The sequence below is a fragment of the Achroia grisella genome, unplaced genomic scaffold (genome assembly GCF_030625045.1).
Source record: "Achroia grisella isolate CSIRO2021 unplaced genomic scaffold, CSIRO_AGI_Agris_v1 utg515, whole genome shotgun sequence".
Classification (NCBI taxonomy): domain Eukaryota; kingdom Metazoa; phylum Arthropoda; class Insecta; order Lepidoptera; family Pyralidae; genus Achroia; species Achroia grisella.
This window is the reverse complement of record NW_026712908.1, coordinates 2,149,005-2,172,723: the sequence shown is the minus strand read 5'-3', so window position 1 is coordinate 2,172,723 and position 23,719 is coordinate 2,149,005. Positions and strand designations below refer to the sequence as shown.

At 29.8% G+C, this 23,719-nt stretch overlaps 2 protein-coding genes across 2 annotated transcripts in view; one reads left to right on the top strand and one right to left on the bottom strand.

Annotated features, from left to right (window-relative positions):
• LOC131847079 (facilitated trehalose transporter Tret1-like) overlaps window positions 1–7,785 on the top strand; it is a 29,355-nt gene extending 21,570 nt beyond the window's left edge. The window contains exons 5-10 of the mRNA XM_059196537.1: window positions 1,581–1,813; window positions 2,952–3,093; window positions 3,593–3,719; window positions 4,591–4,781; window positions 5,807–5,945; window positions 7,424–7,785. Of these exons, the coding sequence (XP_059052520.1) occupies window positions 1,581–1,813; window positions 2,952–3,093; window positions 3,593–3,719; window positions 4,591–4,781; window positions 5,807–5,945; window positions 7,424–7,545 (954 nt within the window). The 3' untranslated portion in view covers window positions 7,546–7,785. The remainder of the gene's footprint in view (window positions 1–1,580; window positions 1,814–2,951; window positions 3,094–3,592; window positions 3,720–4,590; window positions 4,782–5,806; window positions 5,946–7,423) is intronic.
• Window positions 7,786–14,809: 7,024 nt separating this feature from the next.
• Window positions 14,810–22,822, bottom strand: LOC131847080 (aminoacylase-1-like). The gene is made up of 9 exons (XM_059196538.1): window positions 22,616–22,822; window positions 21,722–21,891; window positions 20,287–20,458; window positions 19,290–19,436; window positions 16,449–16,519; window positions 16,119–16,229; window positions 15,695–15,790; window positions 15,290–15,423; window positions 14,810–15,092 (listed from the first exon to the last, which is right to left on the bottom strand). Exons 1-9 carry the CDS (start codon window positions 22,701–22,703, stop codon window positions 14,888–14,890), a joined length of 1,194 nt encoding a protein of 397 aa, XP_059052521.1. The 5' UTR covers window positions 22,704–22,822; the 3' UTR covers window positions 14,810–14,887.
• Between the last annotated feature and the right edge of the window lie 897 nt (window positions 22,823–23,719).

Genomic DNA, 23,719 nt, shown 5'->3' with positions numbered 1-23,719 from the left:
CCGACGACCATTTACAAAATTTATTCTATTCTTTGTATAATTAATTGATGTATATGTGAAACCTATTTTTATATTCAGAATGTATTAAATTTGGTTTATACAAAACGCATTCATTTGTTTTAATTTAGTATCCGTTTTATATCATGCTCATTTATTTCAATGAGTAATAAATGAGCATGATATAAAACGGATGTTTTAATTAACTAGTCGCCCAATGGTTAATTAGACCATAATTATTATAAATATACGTTTGAACACTATTAAGGTTCTATATTTGCGTGTGTGTAATATTTTTTTATTGATTTAATGTATTTTTTATGCATAATTAATAGAAAAATATTGGCTTTCTGCGCTTCTATATACATAAGTGTGCGAAACTTTTTACTCGCAATTATCATAAAAAGGGCTACAAAGTTATTTTTACGTATTAATATAATGGTATGTATAAAAGGTAATAGAAACTTAAGACGAAACTCTGTATAATAAAATAAAGTTCTAATATGATAGATTAAAAATACATAAATAAATAATCGAATATGTACGTAATCTCCGTGTGTATATATTAAATAAATATATAATAAAGTAAAATAAATAAATAAATAATCAAACTCTACGTGACATGCGTGATCTACGTATTTCTACATCACATGTTTCCACAATCAATTTAAAACTAGCAATATTGTCACCGCAAATGGTGGGCTCGGCAGGACGCTTAGATTACTATATCATGCATTGTTATAAATGTACCGTGCAAACTATCGGTCACAATATTGTAAACACATGCCTTGTTTGTGTGTCTGTTAGTCTAATTTTATACTCGCATAGATCACAAACTTATCAGTACTCACGACTTCCCGTGCTACAGCAATTAAATATGAATAGGTTAACAATAATATTATCAGAATTATCACTGGGAAATAATATTTAATCTACAACATTACCATCTTTGGCAAATATTTTTATTAAAATTGTTACAACCCGGCCGAATTTAATAGGTGTCTCAGGATAGAATATTACTAACGAACGTAGGTTTAGTGTCATTGGTAGGACTCTTTGATGTTATCTGTCTTATTACGTAAATAACGTGCAAGTATAATAATATTTTAGACGCATTCTTTAAAAACGTCATATTAATAAAATTAGTTCAAATATACAAACTGAATATGCCCTATACATATCTGTCACGTGAGTACTTATTTAATAATGTAATAAAAAAAATTATAACTAAACAAAGTCAATCACAGATTTCAATACAATTGTAAATATCTAAATATCCGAAATAAACTATGAGTTCTGCAAGTAAAAAAATCTTCAGAACTACTATTGTAACGAACGGTGGACTGTAGATATGAGTGTGTAAATGATGAAAACACGTAGATTATGATAGTAAAATATATTAATATACAGCTGCGAACTATCAAAAAGACAATGTAGTAATAATTGAAACATCAAAAAACATGACATAAAAATATAAATATAAATTTAAAAGCAATAAAAATATCAGAATTGTTTTCGGCTAGTCGTTAACAACTATGATTTCTATATGTGCAGAAATTTATTAAATTTTATCATATTTTCAGTACGTTATTGGTAGTATAACATCATGGAATATACTGGCCGGTATAAGTGCATCGATTCCTATACTATCATTACTGACGATGCTGTTCCTACCTGAGACTCCCAACTATCTTCTCTCGCACGACAACAAAGAGAAAGCAGAAAAGGCTCTCACCAAGTTAAGGGGATCCACTTGCGATCTTGAAGGAGAAATAGACAAGATGATTGCATTTAAAGAGAAGAACCATGTCGAACCGTAAGTAAATCACTTTGATTTCCAACTTTACTATTTACATTTAATGTACATAAAATGTTTGCGGAAGAACATTTCATTAATTAATGGCTTTATTTTTTTTAATTCCACTACCATTTGCGATTTATTTTATTTAGACTATTAGTATATGTGTAAACACAACTATTCAGTACGGATATTTTCGGTTACTGGAAGCGTTATTGATTGTACAGTGTACACTCAGATTATGATTCTCACTCAGATATTTCAAACAAATGCAAAATCCAAGCAAACAAGTTTACGACCCATCAAATGGAAAGTGGCAACCGGTGCCTACATGAACAGAACTACGCCATTACATCGTCATGCTCATATTAACCTTTATAAGTTGCCATTACTGAAGACTATGGTATTATACCCTTAATATTGAAAAACAGCTTACAACGCTAACGACTCATCAGGAGTACAAAGGTAGCCATATAATCTGTACCTTATATAGGTAGGAATATACGAACATAATATGCTGAAAAATAATCATTACCAAATATGCGAGTATCTTATTTACTCTCACTAATATCTTATCTGAATATTTGTGAAAGTGTAATGCTGTTATGTTTTGAAAGAACTTCATTATAAGGTTGTATTATAATAAGTATTATTAAAAACTTGTTCTTATGGTTGCATTTGATTTAGTTGCTATTCCTATCTGTTAAAAATATATATTGCAACAGCTTTACATAATCAGTCCTCTTTTGATCTTAACTATACTACTACAAATGATTTCTTACACGATTCTTCTTTTTTGAGATGTAAGACTTTTTAATTGATAAAGAGACGTATGCAATTTAAGATACTGACGTTTTTGTGTAATATAATTTATATACCGATAAAGCACGTAACACTGAGAGATCATATAATAATATATAATTGTGTATATTAACAAAATAGAACAATTTTGTAAATCTAATTATAACACAATTATTTATTATTATATGAAATGGAATTAAATGAATGTAATAATATATGTACACCTTCTTTATTCGAATTCTAAGTGTTACATAGTAATGGAACACTACTAATTTTGCACGTTGTTTAGATCATCGTGGAGATAAATTTATTAATTTTCTTCTTGTATAACCATTACTCTTACTTTGTTTTATAGTTTAAAATCGCCTCGTGAGATTATTAAAGCGCTGATGTCACCGTCTGCATTGAAGCCTTTCACAATACTAGCAGTATACTTCTTCATCTATCAGTGGTCCGGTGTCAATACTATTACGTTTTATGCGGTTGACGTTTTTGTGGTGAGTGTTATATTTACTGCAAATTTTTATTGATTATTAGTCATTGTCACATGTACGGTTGCTAGGCGTCCGGATAATGTCAGACATAGTTAGGCTTTTTGATTGCGTGTCCGGTCAATATAAACTGTGTTCGGCTTTTGTTAGACTTTTAGACATTATGTTTTGTTTTCTTTAGATCGTTATTTTGAATTTTTTTTGCTATTTGAAGTAAAAAGTTAAATTTAGTTACTCACCATTATCTCACCACACCAACTTATCGGTGTGTATAGTTTGGTAGTTAGTAAAGTTAATATAAGAAGCATAAAATTCAATATATTTTAAATTAAAAATTTCAAATCAGCACGTGGCATTATAGCCATAATTATATTTGAAATCAATAGATTCTATTTATTATATTCTATTGTCATGGATGTTCTTGTAAACACACAGTTGTATTAAAATTTTAATTAATTAATAAATTAATTAGGTATCATTCATAATTTTCAAATTGTCGTTACAGGCATCAGGGGCGCAGTTTGACAAGTTTTATCTGACAATATCTTTGGGTATAATTAGAGTCATCTTCACTGTGGTGGGATGCGTGCTCTGCAGACGATGCGGTCGACGGCCTCTGACATTTGTTTCTGGTAAGATATCATACACATGTATGTATAGAAGATATATAGAAAGTATAATATATATGTATACATTTATGCAATAATAAATACATAGAGATATTATTAATAATAAATGCATATAGTGTCATTTATTCCCAAGATAAGCAGAACTTGTGTTATGTCCTACACATAACACAAGTTCTGCTTACTACTATTACCAGATTACTGATATACATGCTTCGATACTTTTTTAAAAAGGTATATACATAGAACACTATATTTTTTCTATGTTTACCAATACAAGCAATGGTGAATACAAATATTTGTACCGGTCGAGGAATCGAACCCGAGACCATCGGAAGTAAAACGGCGCTCTATACCGCTGAACCATCATATATATATATACCATATCTATACCATCGAGGCGGTTAAAGATTTATTCAGAGATTGGTAATTTTCTGACTGAAATATTCAGACAGCTTCAGCCGGAATGGCTTCTTATTCCAATAAAAAATAATCGATTAACTTTATCTATAGGTATAGTTGATATTTAACGAGTAAAAAGGTATTTTATGAAATATTAAAGTGAATAAACATTCGAAATAAATTTTGACTATAAATATAGGATGAAACCCCTTCATGAGTTTTCAAAAAAAAACTGTGTTATATCAGTCTATTTTAGCTGTAATATTTACGTACATGAACTATTCATTAAATGCAAAATTACAATATATTTTAGTTCAGAAACTTCGGACGAAGTTGCACCGTAAAAGTTGCATCCTTTTTGGTTCAAAATTATAAAACTGACTACACTGTAATTATCACCCCTATAAAGTAATTATACGAGTAAGTAGATATTTTAAGTAACGTGATTGATAATGCGTTTTATTTTCATTTACAGCATTAGGTTGTGGAAGTACTATGCTCATTTTATCCGTGTACATGTATTTTGTGCATTATTGGAAGCAGAATGATATAATTCCGATGCATTCCTGGATCCCCGTCGCCAGCATCTTCATCTTCATCATATGCTGTACGATGGGCTACTTAATTATACCATGGGTTATGATTGGAGAGGTTTATCCAACGCAGGTGAGAGAGATGTACTCTAGTGTTTGTTTATTAATATAAATTAAATACTAGTCTACACGCGACTTAAACTTTTTTGAGAATATTCACATATAGAAATCCTTTCAATATTTAGTCGTGGAAACGTAATCAATAGATAAACAAATAAACCTTGGTAGTTATAATATTTGTATAGAAATATGAATGTTTATTTTTTTTATTTTTTTCGAAACCAACTGCGTTAAAGTTTGTATTCACAATAATTCATGTGGTAAAATTAATGCAAATTATGGGTTTACATAATTTATATTACATATATTATACATATGTGTATGTAATATAATATATGTATAATATAAAGATATTATATTGGCTTGTCTAACAACCGAAATAACTGAATGTCTACATTTCGTAATAATGTCATTATGATTGATTAATTGAAGGTTCATTTAGATTATCCATTTAACTTTCAAATAATCTTATCCCAATGAAAAAATTGCCCAACTCGACAATCCAGGACAGGTTGTTTTGGCTCCGTAAAATTAGGAGAACTGTCCTAAAGTGCAAATAGCTAGAACTAAAACAGTAATATAATAATGTAATAAAAATATAAACAATAATAAAAATATTTTTTTTTCACGTACGTGTAATAGTTGCGAAGACTTTCATCTCACATGCACACCTCTCCAATCGATCCCCCGTCCAATTGAAACGGGGATTGAAATTATGACGGCCTATTATAAGCCGAGGTTCGAACCCCTAGCAACGCCCTCAGACTAAAGACGTATCCTTCAGGTAGGAGATGGCCTTCAGGCACTCCATAAGTCCTGGTTTGGAGTGCCATTTGCACTCGCCTATCACGGTGAAGCTATAAATGTCAATAGCGACCAACAGCATTGGAGTAGTCCGAAAAAAAGCAAACTTTCAATCTTCAAAAGCAAACTTCAACGTTTGAAACACAGGCGTATATTATTATATACAATCCCTACATATGAAGGTAGTAGCTGCAAGAATTCAGTACTGTTTTCTTATGTGTCAAAATTTTTCAGGTGCGTGGAATAGTGGGTGGTTTGACGACTTGCGCCGCTCATCTCTCCGTTTTCTCCGTTGTGAAGACCTTCACATACCTCAATGAGGCCCTCTATGATTACGGGACCTTTGCTTTGTACGGCTCCATGTCTTTAGTTGGTGAGTTTTATCAAATTAACATAATACGTTATTCCATAGCTATGACTATCTGGCGTCGAATACTACGCTACCTCCGTAGTACTCGACGTTACTCGCAATATATAGCTAACGTGAACTATTTTTTTTAATCTGTAAAGTATATTTTTAAGTTTATCTATTATAAATTAGCCCGCCCCGGCATCGCATGGATGTACATGTATTTTACATATAAACATTCCTCTTGACTCACTCTATCTATTGCTGAAAACTGCATTAACATCCGTTAAGTAGTTTAAATGATCTAAGCGAACAAACAGCGAAAGCGACTTTGTTTTATAGTATGTAAAGATGAACATACTTAAATTTCAATCTTTTCTTCAGAATTTTACTATTAACGTTATTATACTTAACCTGCCCGGAAAAGCACTGGTCCAACTTTATTTTGAAACTATTCGGGAACCCATTGAAATATAATACACAGATATCATCGAAATCAGTTCATCTGTTTAGGATATATTATGTGACAAACATACGTACAAAATAATTATATGCCTTACTCAACCATCATCTTATCTGTATTGGTTTTGCTATTATTAATTCGTATTAATGTACTTAAATACTAACATTGTAAAACAGATTGTATCCCAAATAAATAAACAACTCAATAATAATAAACAGTAAATTATAATATAAATTAATAATTTATTGCAGAAATGAGATAGAAATTGTAACAAAGATAAGGCATATTAGGTACCATTTAGGTATTTGTGACACATCTATACATAGTATAAAACGAAGTCGCTGTCGCTGTCTGTTCGCTTATATTTTTTAAAATACGCAACGTGTTTTCATTCACTTATATTATAAATTTAATAATAGATATGTTTAAAGAAAAATGTTTATATTTCAAATATTTTCTGTATGTTTTCATTATTATTTTTTTAAACCTGGACAATTCACACACCGTCATTTAGTTTCACGCTAAGCAGAGCTTGAGTTTTGAGTAGTAGACAAACACAAACAATCGTACTCATAAATACAAATGTTTTATCGTGTGAGGAATCGAACCCGCGATCCAAAGTAAAGTGGTGTGCTAAACCGCTAGACTACCGAGGCCGTCAATTATTTTCTTTAGTGGACGGACAGTGAAAATTTCTTGACAATGAAATATCTCGTCTTCTACTTATTTTATAGCCATAAGCAAAATAAACGTTTGGTCACTATATTTATTTTACGTAACTTATAATTACGCCACTATTAATTTATAAATGAATGAATGAGGCCTCTATTATGGACTAACCTAATAATATAGGTATCATTTAATTAAATTTCATCAATTTGTTTAAATGTATGGCAAATGTTATAATAAATTTTTGGTTATACATTTCTTTGTGATTTTAAGTAAAATCAACGTTATTTCTATATGAAAATGAATACAAAATAGACGTCGACGTGATCTGCTATTTCTTATGTTTCTATATAAAAATCTGTCTTTCCAGGAACCATCTTCTTCTACTTATTCTTACCGGAGACGAAAGGAAGAACACTACAAGAAATAGAAGATTATTTTTGTGGTAGAACGAAATCGTTAAAAAAGAATAACATATCTGATACAGCTTGATAAGGTATTATATTGCGTTTCTTAAAACGTGGACATGTATTATATATGTACATGTCTAATATATTACATAGATTGTACAAACAGGGTTAGTCGTAAAGAGAAGATCAGTTTCATAAGAAACTGAACCACTTTCGCCAAGGAATATGGTAGAAAATTTTAAACCTTCATATAAACTGCGCCACTACGCGACCGATTTAGTTTGGAAAATACAAAATTAATATTTAAACTTTATTTCTTGTTGCAAATAGCTCATTTTCGTGAGTATTCCATTTACTGAATTTCAGCTCCGTATACCTTTTACGAGTAACTCTGTATACAAAGATTTATACATGGTGATAAAACAGGTTTTTTGCTTGTGTTTTTTATATACATGTCGTGATTATGGTCATACAAATCGTGAACACGACACGAACATGTGTTACGACATGTATTTTGATGGCAACGAGTGTTATACTAGTATTATAGATATTATGAGCATTTTGGCATTTTTGTCTTGAATACTGTTTTGAAACTCTAAAATATGTAACTGTAATGAACGGACAAAAAGTATCTCGGTAAAGTGGTCAACATAATTTGTATTACAAATTAGTGTATATAGTTAGTGTAAGTGAAAGGAGACTTTATTAGAAGTTTTCTTATGTATTGAAAAATGTATATTAAAATCGTTTAATAACCGTTACCATGGTCACATACTTTATATATTTATCTTTATCAGTCTACTATTGGAATCATTTCCAGTCAGTCGAGATTAAAACCTTTTTGCACTTTTACTTCGTACTAACTTTTTAATTGAATTTATCGGTATGGGCACTTTAATTTCGTCTTAAAAACACTGGTACAAATCTGAATTGGATTGTAATTGATATTTAGAATAGATTTTAAAATTTCAAAATTATCCGTTGCTGGCCATATTGTATTCATCGTCTAATCGAGGTTCTTTGTGATTTCAATAACAAAATTAACAACTTATAAAACGCAAGTTAGAGTTATTATACGTAATCCAAATTTAGCATTGGACCTATTATTATATTTATTATTATCATATGTATAATTGCATTGAAAACATGACCAGTCATGTGATAGACATTGTCGAGAACGGGAGTGATCACATGATCACTCATGATGACATGGTAGTCATTGTTTTCTGGTCTTAATAACTTCATTGACCCATACTAGGTTTTCATTACACCTATGTATATTATATATTATGAAATAGTATGGTTTATTGTCATCGATCACTATATTAGTTATAATTATAGTGTACAATTAGTACAGACGAGCTTGGTGGTCTGGATGTTTAACATACAGCATTACTTTCGATAGTCCAGGCATGATTCCCGTAGGATACAAACTTTTCTTTTCGTGATTACATTATTTTGTATTGATCTAGATATAATCATGAATGTATATAAAATATAAGATAACTGATAGACATCCTTAAATATGTTGTTTTTTGTGGCACACCGTGCTTTGTCAAGAGTTATTTTCATTTAATTACACTCCACATAATTATGCATAATATGAATGTGTCTAGGTTTATTTTTTTGTATATTAGGTTTATATTTAGTGATTACGTTTATTTTTCTACCATAAGTATAGCAGGTCGCAATCTTTTCAACCGATTTCCGACTGTATACTTTAGTGTGTTTTTTATAATACACTTATGGTGATATGTCTTATATGGAGTTAATGAATTGATCCCAGTAATTTTATTATGATTAAATTCGCTTTGTGTAGAACAAAATTCTGAAATAACGAAGTTAATAAATTAAAAAAATATCGAGTGTACATTTTAGCACAACCCAATCGAATTAAGCATTATACTTAATTCGATCCGGTTTATATTTATACTTACCATATCATGATGTAACTACACTTATAGAATATACCATAATCATTCGACACGATTAACAGGAACCACATTGTTTTCTGAATTGAATAGGGCTGTGTTAAGACGATCTAAGAAATTTCAAAGCGATGTGATATGAAAATGAGTCTTATTAATTAGAATAATAAACGTTGTAAATGGCAAAGATTTGGATTAATATGAATTACCTGTTGTATTTTAAATTGATATAACGTGTTGTAAATTTCATTAAATATTTAGTATAGTTTTAGGTATGTATTTTAATGAGTATTCTCATAATAATATAATATTTATATGTAAATAAAATCGATAATGATCAAATTAATGAATATAGTTACATAATTGTGCCTTATATATATTTAGTTGTAACCAAAAACATCTACATATTTAAAAAACTAGATATTGTTCAATTGATAATTACGATATTCAATATCGGTACATTTTAATTTTAAACAAGTTAAACAAGGTTTTTAGAGAATTTATATATCAATTAAATACTTTAAATTATATTCTGTACAATGTTGTGAATATATATTATAAAAAGTTAATTAAATAAATATATTTTATACATATTTTCTGTACGAAAGAGTGCTTTCCGATTTATTAGACAAGGATATATCTACCAGATAGGACTAGGTTGCCTTTTATTTCTAAATTACTAGATAGGTATACTGCAGTGCATAAATTTTATCGATCAAGTATTATTAAATTACTTATAGGAATATCTGTTTCACTTTATATTAATGTAATTACGTTTTATTTTTTTAGTATTAGTAGCTAGGTATGTGCCATTGTTCATAACTTCGTTTATTATAAGTATTAAAATAAGACAAATTTAGGCGTGTGTATGAAATATTCTCATATTTAAAATTATCTTGACCTTTAAAATATTTATATAAATATAGTATATACCATAGCATACATGTGTTAAAAATTTGTTTTCTTTACGTTAGTACTGTTTACATGTACAATTCAAAATCCAGCGTCGGTAGTAATAAGATTTAACTGTAGATTGAATAAAATGAATAGGCACATTTCTTCAGATGGTAATCATCAAAATGTGACCTTATTTATTTAAGTTATAGTTTAAATTTTCATTGTATAGGGAAGCATTTTAATCATTGTCATTATTATTAAATTATTAATGTAAATTATAAATACCAGTATATTACTTTATACGTATATTTTAGATAGACGAAGACCGAGTGTTGTTAAAGGAAGCATTTTGTGATAAGTGTTCTATTTACAACCAAATTGATGAACATATCGAATTCATAAAATAAAATATGAGACAATTTAAATGTCGTATTATTTAAAATTAAATTTCATCCATATTTTAATGGTTGGCTTTCTATAAAAGTTGAAGGAATTGATTTTAATGCAGGATGAAAAGAACAAGAGGCAATAGAATAGAATGATTTATTCAAATAAACTTAACTTAAGAACATTTTTTTTAAATCTACCGCTTATTTGGAAAGCTGTCTCATCAAAATAAAATTGTGTGTTGCTTTTTTAAACAATCCTTGTAGACACATTTGACAAGTCGAAACGTGTGAATACAAACTACCACCCAGCACTAATTTATTTAAAAAATATAAAACCACAATAACATTAAATCAGTCATAAGAGCAGACCAGTTTAATGTTTCACTGGTTATTTTAGGTGACCCGGCCCACCACGCCGCCACATGTCTGGACATTTTAGTGAGCATGACTACTCATTCCACTCGACCACGTTACAGCTACAAAAATTACTACATGGTAGTTACAGTATTTGCACTTTACATGAGGATGCATGCGGCAATTAATACAGAAGCCGCTACGCTATCATATATCAAGAAAGCAATATGAAAAATAAATTATAACGTTGGCCGCAAATAAACTTATACTTGTATATATTGATATCTATAAATTCATCTATCCTATAATTTTTATTATAATAATAAAGAACTATAATCTTCTTTTACTAATATGTAATATTAAACATTATCTTCGCATTCGTGTGCTTCTTTAAGAAACAAAGGTATCCGTCCTAGAAGTACAACCCATATGCACTTCTTTTTAGCGATACTTTCAATCATTTGGTAGTGAAAAGTAACAGATATTTTGGAATTTGCATTATTAATACTAATATTAAACAAAACGATTATACAAAAGTGAATATATATTTAAAAGAATGTTGGCTACAGAAAGTGAAGTAAGGAAGTAAATATCAGTACACTATACACTTGACGAGCAAGTCTGTTGAAGAAAAATGTTTTTCACTCTTGTGATGTACGAATACATACACTCTTTAAAAGTAATCATTGTGAAGCATTTTTAATCGTTTTGGTCTTTTGCTCTTGATACTAACTGAAGTAATAAGTGCTCGAACAGCCATTTATCGATGTTTGTAAACTCATTAATATAAGCTGATTGCGCTGAATATGCAGTTGGCAAGCTATGTTTCTTGTATTCTACTGTTGTGTTGGAATAGTCAAGCTACCGACAGTAATCGGAATGCACGTGAGTATTTTACTTGTATATATGATTATATATAAATGATATTGGAATGATGGTTGAGTGATAAATATCCAAACATGATAACGAAGGTACTTTATATACGAATATAATATTAGTGGCTGATAGACAAACGCTTTTAAGCGTTGTCTGCATCCTGTAGTTCTAGATAAATGAAAAATAAATCAAATTTAGTTATTTAATCATTTCAGAAATTATACTTGCTTCATCATAATTGACTGGGACTAAAATATATGGTATTCTCCAAATTTCAAGATTATTGTCGTATCTAACAAACAAACTAACAAATTCACTATTGCATTTACATATTAGTTAGGATGTACATATATACATATAAAATGTTATTATGCATAAAGGTCCTGTGAAGTTTGCTGACGGCATAGAATTCAGAGGCATTTCACGAGGAACGTTGCTGAAGATTCTCTCAAACTTGGAAGAAAATATCAATCGTCAACTAATTGGCAAGAAACTGAAGCCTATCTTTACTGCTGAGTTTGATAACAATAAGTATACAAGACCACATGTGTATCCAGAAGCATACAATAGGAAAACCTAATAAATATCAACTATAGATGAAGTACAATATGAGAAATATAAATTTAGAAGAAATATGGGAAAACTACGATTTATTTGCATTGTTTTTAATTAGGAATAATACCTATATATAATTTTTAATAGTATTATTAACGAAAATTAATATTATGACCATGCCACGTAGCGTCTCTTATTAAGCGTCAAGAAATTATATAATATATACATATAAATCCATATATTATTGTACACTACCCGTACTAAATAAGATGCCAATCTTTTTTGTAACCTACTACCAAATGTAGTACAATCTTAATTCGATAGTAATCGTTGTCTTAGCACTGTTATTACTAGCGACCCATTTCAGCTTCATACGAATGTTTAATTTATGCGGCGGAGACTGTGAGTAGAAATGGAACAGCAGGGTCTGCATGCACCCTGGATTTTGGTCAAAAACCTCATGGATCCAGTTAGGGTATGCGGTGTGGGTTAATTTAACAAGGGTGAACGTTGGACTAGCAATGGGATTTTCAGCAGTAACAATACCTCAAATTATGGCGCCAGGATCCGACATGTTAGTGAAGAATCTTGGATAGATGTGGGTAATATTTATATAACGTTTCTTTCATTTTAGATTGTCAGCGTATCGTTGATTAATCCAGTTTGACAAATTTTTAACCTATATACCTATGTCTACAACTTTACATTATTTATTGGTAACGTCTAGGGATATCTAAAAGAAAGTGGATAAAATTGATGTAAGATATCAGAAGGAATAATAGCTGTAATATATATACAGATATATAAACTCGTTAGCAATATTCGACACCGTGTTCCTCAACTAAACAAATGCAAAAACTCATAATGTCAAAACATACGTAATACAAATTTAGTGTGAAGGCAGGGGGACAAAATTGCATTTTGCATAATTGTATTGTTCTTTTCTTTGTATCAATGTACTTTAATAGATTAATCTCCATGCGGTTTTTAAGAGGGGAGATGAGAATTTTTGGATAAAAAAAGTAATAATAATATATTTATTTTTTCTCCACAAAATCATACATAATATAGAGTGCTGCAGAGCCTTTGAGGCATGTAAAATTCTATGCAAAAATACAGATTTGTGGAGAACTGGTGCCTGTACTAGGTATCCTATTAGTGCAGACAGGATCACCATTCCGTAATCTTTTACAAAAAAGACACGGATAAATTCGGATAAATTTCAATTAGGAATATTCATAATGAATAGGATAACGAAATGTAATTATTCAATCAAAGAGCAAGAGTCTTAGATGCTTATATTACACAGGCTGTTCAGTCAATAGATGCAATTTTTTTTTATTATGTTCACCAGCAAGCGTAGCATAACATTGTTAGCCCCACTGGGTTGTCTTATTGCTGTCTATGCGATGGACACTTTCGGTCGACGAATCGTGATACTGGTATGCGAAATTCCAGTGGTCATTGTATGGGTTTATACAAGTTATGCGAAAAATGCTACCAACATTATTATAGGTGGGTATATTGATCAAATCTGTATATAACGTTTACAAAAAATATATCTATTCTTTCGTAAAAAAATTTCATATAATATCGTCTTGTAGAATAATGTTATACTAAATTGTACAATAAGAAGTGCTATTACATGATAAAAAACTTTCTCTTACCAAAACATTTCTAATGTGAGTAATGAAATCATTACTAAAAATGTTTAAATCCTTTAAAAAAATCAACATTACATTTCATTTGCTTAGCCTTCATTTTGTATAACTAACAATAAATATACATTAATGTAACAATTTTAATTTAAGTACGTGTCTAATTTTAAAAGTTTTCAGGACTTGGTGTTACTACAATGTGTATAGGCTCTCTTATATATTCCCAACTTGCCCCAAACATATTGTCACTAATTCTGTTTATAGTCTACGTAGGATTTGCTATGCTAGGTCATTACACCACCCCGTTTCTGATCATGTACGAATTGTATCCTTTACAAGTAAGTTATGCAATATTATTTTTTGTAGAATTTGCGATTTGTATCATCAAAGGCGTTTTACTAATAAAATAGATTTTGTTACACAAAGTATGGCTTTAATTATGATAACTGTTTTATGCTAATTATGATAACTGCATGTATATAAATATACTAAAAATATAAATCTTAGTAAAAAGAACAGACACTGTTGCACAATTTACACGAAAAGAAAATAACTCTAATTCTTTACATTAAAGAATTAGAATCTCCTTCTTTAGATTGAAAGTGCAATTTCAATGTAAATAGATTTAAATAAAATCAGAATTATCATTATTAATTACACAAATAAAACTCCTATAAATGTATTTATAATAACACAATGTAAATATTTATTAGTATTATATATTAAAGTCAGGTATTGTATTTATTTATATCGATAAACAATATTACTTAAACGTTAGCTACAGCTGACACTATTTTCTCCATTATATCGATACCTTGCTTGTAGACTTCAACGTGAATTCTTTCATCATGTGCATGCAGTAGCTGAGGAGTACTAATAAGAGGACTGAGGCCTATTGCTGGAATGCCTTGCCTTCTAATGTAACGGGCATCTGTTGCCCCTGGACACGTAATACATTTAATAGGTACACCCCTGTAAAGTATAACTATTGTATTATATCACATTTTTGTAATAAATTTAATTTACAAAATCCAATTTTATTTACATATATTTTCGTTGTTGCATATTTTTTTTTTAATTTTATACTGATTAGACTTCCTATGGATATAGGAAGTAGATTATTTGCAAATAATCCTAAAAAGTATAGTGAATTATTAAAAATTACTTACAATGTTTCAATCGATGTTTTAAGAACATTCCAGAATGGAACAGAACCATCAATTCTAGTGCTTCTTACTTCAGGATTTTTTACAATATATTCAAAACTGACATTGTCTCCTGCTTCTCTGCACCATGTCGATATCTGGAATAAATTTATCATCAATTTCAAATTACAAAAATAAAGTAAAGCATATAGATAACTTGAACATAATTTCTTAATTGCTATTATAGATTATTATATTTGTTCTTTAGACTGTAGCAAATAGCTGAAATTAAAAATTAGTAAAGTACATTCCATATTAATTAATTTCGAAATGTTATATTAATTGTAAGGAAAAAGAAATTATATATCGTCCATAAATATAAAAATTATAATGATTGATCGACTTATGAGGAGTCAAAATATTATATACCATATTTTCAAATGCAGCATGATCATATTCAGGCGCAATTCTGATGTCGAAAGATACGGATAAGCTTTCTGGTAATACGTTTATTTGCACTCCACCCTGCAATATTTAATAGTACAATTTAGCTGGTAGGACTTATTTTTAGTTAATACGGACATAGATTTATAGAATAAATCAAATAAATAGTCAAAGATATTGAATTAAACCTTATGTGAGACATATTACATATTCATACAAAATATATCTACTATATTACATAATAATATAATGTTCACCAATCGCAATTGTGAACTCCGCAGCAATATTGTTCTTCTTGTAGCGTAAATGCTTATGTTTTTATAAACCTAAGTATTTATTTATTTCTTTTAATATGTAAAGGGATAATATATATTACCATGGATTTCTTTGATTTGATTCGATTTATTACCTCAATTTGTGTCATGTTTATAGTAGTCACTTCACCAAGAGGGGTTCCATTATCAAGCTTCTTCTTTTCTTCTGCTCGTAATTTCATAAACTTATCAATTATGTAATATAACTGGAAGAACATAAAATAAATCACTGATATTAGATTTTTTATATCACAATTTATTCAAAATTGTCTATATATAAAGTTATCCATATGAGTAACAGACTTACTTAATGTTGGAGTAAAGCAGTTTGATTGTAAGCCAAGTTCCGTTATAACTACTCAGGCATCCAAAATGTAATTATTAGACTTTATGCCCTTGTATTTGTACTAGAAATGTTTACTTACTTTTTCACCAGCGGTATTAGATTCTAACAGCGCTCCATGTGCAGGCGCTGCTTTGCATGTTATCTTAATTTCTATAATCAATTAGTTTAAACTTAGGAGATATTCATATTAAATCATATCAAACAGAACAAAAATAAAATTAGTCTTTATCATTCCGTCTCCCTGTTTTATCATTGTTATAAGAATAAAGTAAATTGTATCCGAAATTCAATCGTAGCACACCATAAACAATTATTTTCAAATTTTAATTACTCTCAAAAATGATATCTCCATCATGACATCGTTTTTCTAAAATGTATGACAGTCAACAATTTTTAAAGTTTGTTTAAAGTACATGTTTTTATCTATAGACTAGCTTTTGTTCGCAATTGCTATCGCTGATATGTAGTCAATATGATTATTTCTAAAAAAATTGCGTATAGTATAAAATAAACATGTGTAGAATCAATTTTAACTTGTAGTTTAAGCTGTACATCGGTAGTCAGAGAGGACAAATGATTTTATAAGTATAGATTATTTAAACTCAAGTGGAGGTTTATGGTCATTAACTTTTAGAATCTCAGTGTATGGTCATAAGTTCCAATCTAGCGGACACGAAAATTTTACCGATTCCGAAACCATACACAACTAAGTTGCTAACCCCGTTCCACATACCGCCAGAACTGTTTCTACATTTTAATTTATTTATTGTTTTTAACATTTGCAACGACTGGTGTGTTGGCATTGTTTTTAATCATTTGCAACGACCATGTCAGGGTGTGATGTTATATCACGATGGGCAAACAATCTGATCATCCTCCACTGGTGCCCCGCCAGCGTAAACCGTTAGCGCAGGCGGGACAGCCATTCCATTATCATCCATAAAAAAAAAAAAAAAACAAGCAACTAAGTAGACGGGTCAGTTTGATAAGCCTACAGTCATGGATGTATAATATCGACTAGATAACGTCAAAACGTTAAAAAAAAATGAGCGCATATGCCTCGCTTCCAGAGTACGTTTTTATTTTGAAAAAGCAATATTCATAAATATGATGACATGTAGAATTAGAAATGTTTTAAATTTACTGATATATAGAGTAAAATCTGTTGGAAAATAAATAGTAATGAAAAATTAAGTAAATACATGTATTCCAGTAGTTTTTATATGAAATGCCTACACTTGAACAGAAAATGGACTGTGTATTTGTCCATTTTCTGTTTATGTGAAGATGAAAATAATTACCCTCGTTTTCGATTTAATGTAGGAAATATAGTAGATATTTTGCACATTTCTAAAAATATTTAATATAGTTTCAACTACCATCGTTATAATTGTATTAATATAAATATTAGTATATTTTATTTTCATTACTTTCATGATTTCTATTAAGTTGATGATGTCTGTGTGTAATAATAAACTGTACTTTATTGTTTGTGTTTAAGGTTTAAATTACATTAATGTTTCGATAATTATAAAATTAAAACATTATTCATAACTAAAATTAATATTATACCTACATTATTTTAGAATATAATATACTTTTACGTCCCACTATGTTCGTGTGACTTTATCTAGTTTGTATTATCGATCAATGTATAAAACGCAATGTCTCATAGATGCACATCTTACTTAATTGTTCGTTGCAACAAATTCTAGAGCAGATATTATTAACGCCTCGCGCTGATCCAGGTTATCTGTTGTTATTAAATTTAATTAATAAATATGTGAGATTGAAGATTTAATTAATTAATTAAACGGTACGATCTTTCTGATCGCTGTAAATAAAATAAATATTTATAATTTAATTATGTACTTTGAACCCTAAAAACATTTGAGACATGTTTTTGTGGAGAAACATAGGAAAAATTATAATAATGAGCAAATAGCTGAAATAATATTTAATTGATGATGTTAATATCGAATATTTAAGTATTATTAACAAATATACTTGTGTAAGATATGTTTCAAAATGCAAGTAATTTTGCATATTTATATTCTATGGGCTATTTATATTGCACGAAAAGTAAATGCAATAATATATGAGTTGCTTTTAATCTTGAAGGTTATAAAGGATTTAATAATCACAGAATAATTCTTACTTTAGCACTTTTTAGAAAAGTCATTATGCTACATATTTTTTATTTTATTTTATTCTCTATACTCTATTATTTTTATTAGAATGATTACGTGCCGCGAAGACAGTATAGATGATGATCAATTGGCTGTTGTTGGAGATCCTAATATGGAAGCTCATATATGTATTTGAGAATTTTTTAAAAATGTTATATGTAAGTTTAGTGTCTAGCAAATTTATTCAAATTATAGATAATGTTAATGCATTAAAAACACTTAACGTCTATTGGAAAATGTCTGAATTCATTAAAACACTTATAGGTAGTTCTAGTATAAATGTTAGGATTAGGATGAGACAAAATCTGTTGTTATGGTCACCAGGATAAAAACTATAGGTACGAGTAATTGTCAGGAGAAAACTCATGGCGATCGATCTAATAGAATATTGATAGTAATGAGATCTGACCCATCCAGATCGCATTACTACCAAATCTTTCTTTTTGATAAGTTATTTTATCATCGGTATGCTGCGAACCCAGCTGGACTACTGCAGGTACAATCTAGTAAAATAGGGTACAGTCCTGCGACAACGGAGCGTAATACCAGATCTATGATATACTTATTGTCTTCTCTTTTGTGCCCATCATCCCGCACAAAGGAAGATTTAACAAATACGACCGAATGCGCAAACGTCATCGCAAAAGGTTTGGAATAAATACATTCAGTTGTTATTGAAACGAAAGAAGATAATTTAGTGTTTTTTTAGTTAGGAATAGTTATATACTTACGTCTGCTTGTTCTTTCACCGTTGAAAGCTAATATCTTATTGTTTTCACTGGGCATACTCTCATCCAAACAGAATCCCAGATTGAGCTTCTTGAATTCTTCCGATTCCGAGAATTTTCGCATACCATCAATACCACCTGTTTCTTCATCTGAAATGGTATTCCGAATTATTTAGAACTACCTGTTCCGCGCTCAACTTCGTCCATATCACACATATTGACATTTATTATTACATTTCCTCCAATTTACATACTAACTTTTAAATTATAGCCTATGCATTATTCTGATGTAGAAGCTAGATTACTTTATTCAAATCCGTTCAGTAGTTTTTGCGTGAAAGAGTAACAAACATCTAACTCACAATCTTTTGCTTCTAAAATCCATATTAGTCAGATGTTCTGTTATGTAGAAAAAAACAAATATTTGGTAAAATTGCAGATTAAAGACTTTTAATCCGATTAAGTTTAAGTACTTAAGTACTAGCCACTTAAGTGATCAACGCAGTCCAAAGAATTAGCAAACTTATATGGACCGGCTATATCACTTGAAGAATAATAATAATAATTATCGATGACGAATAAAGGTTCTCAAGTGGCATGTTAATTTAAAAGTACATATAATATATATATATGTAGACAAATTTTTTACTGTATTTGCAAGTAATTTTTAAATTTAGGACAACGTCAAATCCATTATAGAGTCTAATATTAACAACTATTGCTTTTGTTGTTATCCTTAGGATACTAAGAAAATGCCTAAACGAAAAAAGCATGCTAGATTTCATTCAGTTGAGTATGCATTCCTTAGACTTTACAATCGGTAACGACATACGATTAAAAAAAACCTTTCAGAAATACTAATAATAAATTAATATGATGATATCATTCTGAAGTATTTACATTTCATCACTCCTGATTTAATATTCAACACTGAAAATAGATTTCTATTAATTGAATTTGAGAACAGATCTAAAAAAAAAGATTATATCTACCTACTCACCAGGAACGAAACATATATGAACAGTTCGTTGGAGTCTCGCTCCAGAGTTCTTCAACCGCCTGACTGCTTCTAAATGCATCATTCCGACTCCTTTCATATCTTGTGTTCCTCGACCATACAGAAACCCATCGTCGGTTATAACTGCGTCGAAAGGAGGGTGCGACCAGTACTCCTATGCAAAAATACCATCAATAAGTTATGTTACAAAGGTAGACTTTGTATAAGGTTGTCTGCGTGGATCTCTCCTCATCTGTCTGTAAACAAGATGCTTGACTAAGATGTGTTTTTGGGTAAAAGGTGAATTTTCTAATTTTAATCTTACTTCTTACTAATATTATAAATGCGAAAGTAGCACTGTCTGTCTATATGTCGCGCTTTCACGCCAAAACTAGTCTAGCCCTTGAGAAAAGACATAGGTTACTTTTTAATGCGAAAAAGGGTTGAATAAAACTGAATACTTGTTATTAATTTGTAAAGGATATTATTATATTAAAAACTAGCTTCAAGCTGTATTCTGAACTATAAAAAATTTTCGAGCAATTAACTTAGTGGATAGAGACATATTACCTTTGTCCTCAGGACAAATATTACATTATTTTAAAGGGTCACGGTCAAGTCTTATCATTAAAGATATATAAACTCTAATTATATTTATATAAACAAATTAAGATAATTTAAAGCTACCTGTATAGGTATATACACAGTATAGTGTATATCTACACTTCTTGTTTACAACTGTAGCTTTATAATTATAGAATTATACTTTATCTAAATACATGTGTATATATACAAATGAATATGATATTTAATAGCATATACAATATTATCTAGTACTATTCCACCAGCATTTCGGAAATTTTCAATTCATAGATAATGTGTCCGACCAAGAGCTTCACTTGTTAGACAAAAAGGTTGTAAGATTGAATCTGCCTGAAACCAAAAAATTCTGGTGATGAAAACATCGATAACAAACCGAATTAATCCAAGAGTTAGCGATAGAGTTACCCCTGTTAGGTTGATTTGAAATATTGACAGGGAAATGTGAATATGTCAGGCACCGTCTTGGTGCATTGAACGCAATACCTAACATATTATATAGGAGGGTGTTGGTTGGGACCTCTTTGCCCCGGTTTGTTCCTCGGCTACAACAGCCCTCTGGATTTAATCAATTTCTTTGCTGGTCTTGTTTCCTATGTTTAAAACTTAACCTAACTTATGTATGTAAAAAGTAACACAAATACAGCAATTTGTGTTTCTTTTTACATTGCACAATCTTACCTGTGTATAAACAGTAGCAGTCAAAAGCCTGGAAATTAATATCCGGATATAGTTTATCCCGGATCCCCTACCCAACTAGCTATAAGTTTAACTTTAAGTTAGGCGAAGGCCCACCTAAATGGTGGGGAGATAGGCTCTGGATATAAAAAAAACTTACCTCATAAACAGGGACCACGTCCATATGAGAATTGAGCAGTATTGACGGCAGTTGTGGCTTTAACCCAATCCATGTGAAGATCACGACCGGCTTCCTTGGTACGAGTTCATGAACGACCACTGGTAAGCCGATCTCACTCGCTTGCTTCTTGAGGAAGATCACACAATCTCCTTCATAGCATATATCGTTATAGCACACAATCGGTTAGTGTATTTTTTTTAATTTGGTTCTTTTTAAGTTTTAGATTAGATAGTTTTGGATAATTATATTATTGGACATTACATTATATTGTTAATACGTACAAATATATTGTAATGTCAAACAGAGCCATCGTATATACATAAACAGTCGTAAATAAAGTCAAACTCATACTATAGGTCGATTAGATAGCATAAAAATATAAACCTTAATTTTTTTGTAATTACTATTGTACAAAATATACATAGCAAAAAGACTCTACATCATACATATAAACATACACGTAAGCAAATTTTTGTAATACGCGGGAATCGAACCCGCGATCAACGGAGCTAAGGACATCACTGTGCGCAGCACCCCGAGGTCACCGAAATACAAATTAAATGAATTTTCGGTCTGCTAAATAGAATAGAAGACACGTATTGACTTGTATCTACTTGTACTTTACATTATCTGCTGAGAAAAATCAACCTAATAATAATAATTATTAAACTGGACCAATTAAATTTGATATACACGAAAACTGTTATTTCGTTAAGATATAAAAGATAGAAAAGGCCTATGACTACTTTCATCTCAAGCTAGCAATACCACGCGGACAAAATTGCATGTAAAAACTAAAAAAAATGAGATTGTTATTTCAGAAGTGTTTAAATTAAGTTTATTTTCAAAAAGTATATATATTCTAGGTCTCACCGTAGTCTACGTCTGGATGTACACTGGGAATTTTTAAATACTCTCTGAATCTTTGAATAACAGGATCTTTCATCCATTCTGTTCCCATAATCACTATGACGATATACCTTAACAATGTTTATGAACTCGTATTATTTACAAATGTGTATGATAACAACTGGAGAAGTTTGTTGTTCAAAGACTCATTAAATACTGATTGTTGCAATCTACATAAGCATTTTATAAGATCACTTCGTATCATAGTATATGTTTAAGTACATATGTTATTTACATGTTCGTTGACTTATAAATATTTTGTCCCTACAATATCATGCACATTATATTGCCAATGTCACATACTTATTTATTTAGAGATAGAACGTTCTAGTACAAATTTAGGTACTTTTTCTGAACAATACATTGTTGTGTTTTGATATATATTCTATCCAATATTTTGCATAGATCCATTTTAAAACATTTCCTTACAAATCTGCAAGCCTGCAGCCTTTAAATAAAACAATTTTCGCGTGAACCTATGTGATTACTTCTTTTTTAGATCTAATGGTTGCTACTGGTATACTTACTACTTCTTTGGTTGCTATATACATAAAATTTTGGTTTATTCGTAAATTCAGTCCCAAATATTATATTAATTAATAATAATTAAATATAGTGTTAATTGCTCTGTGGTCTACAGAACAACAATAAAAGTTTATTTCCAAAAACACAAACGAACAGCACAGTATATGTTCAGTAGTAATAGTCAGTTAGTAGTAGTGGCATAAAAATATGCATTTAGTTCTCATCAATGCTACTAGCATTGATGAGAACTAAATGCATATTTTTTAGTACTTCTTTAGCTTAATAAGTATAACTGGCAATAGTATTTAGTTATTTTTCCTTATACATTCTGGATAAAGGTACAGACTTATCTGATTAAGTCACTGTTAGATAATGACGCCTGATACGTCGTTAGTTTAAAGTACCTATATCCTAATATTACTTTGTGATTATGTTATTATCATATTGAAAAAAAAATACATATTATAGAAATATTATTTAAACTAATTTTTTTCATAGTTTACTTAAACAATAGTTATAATAATAGATAAATTATTAAATACG

Bases quoted from the DNA above. Each gene is read 5' to 3' on its own strand.
- LOC131847080 (XM_059196538.1), bottom strand. From the start codon at position 22,703: ATGGGAACAGAATGGATGAAAGATCCTGTTATTCAAAGATTCAGAGAG. The intron at 16,520-19,289 runs GTAAGTATATAA...AATTGATTATAG, and splicing joins CGGTGAAAGAACAAGCAGAC to AAATTAAGATAACATGCAAA. The intron at 15,424-15,694 runs GTATATAATATT...AATTTATTCCAG, and splicing joins ATGCTGCATTTGAAAATATG to ATATCGACATGGTGCAGAGA.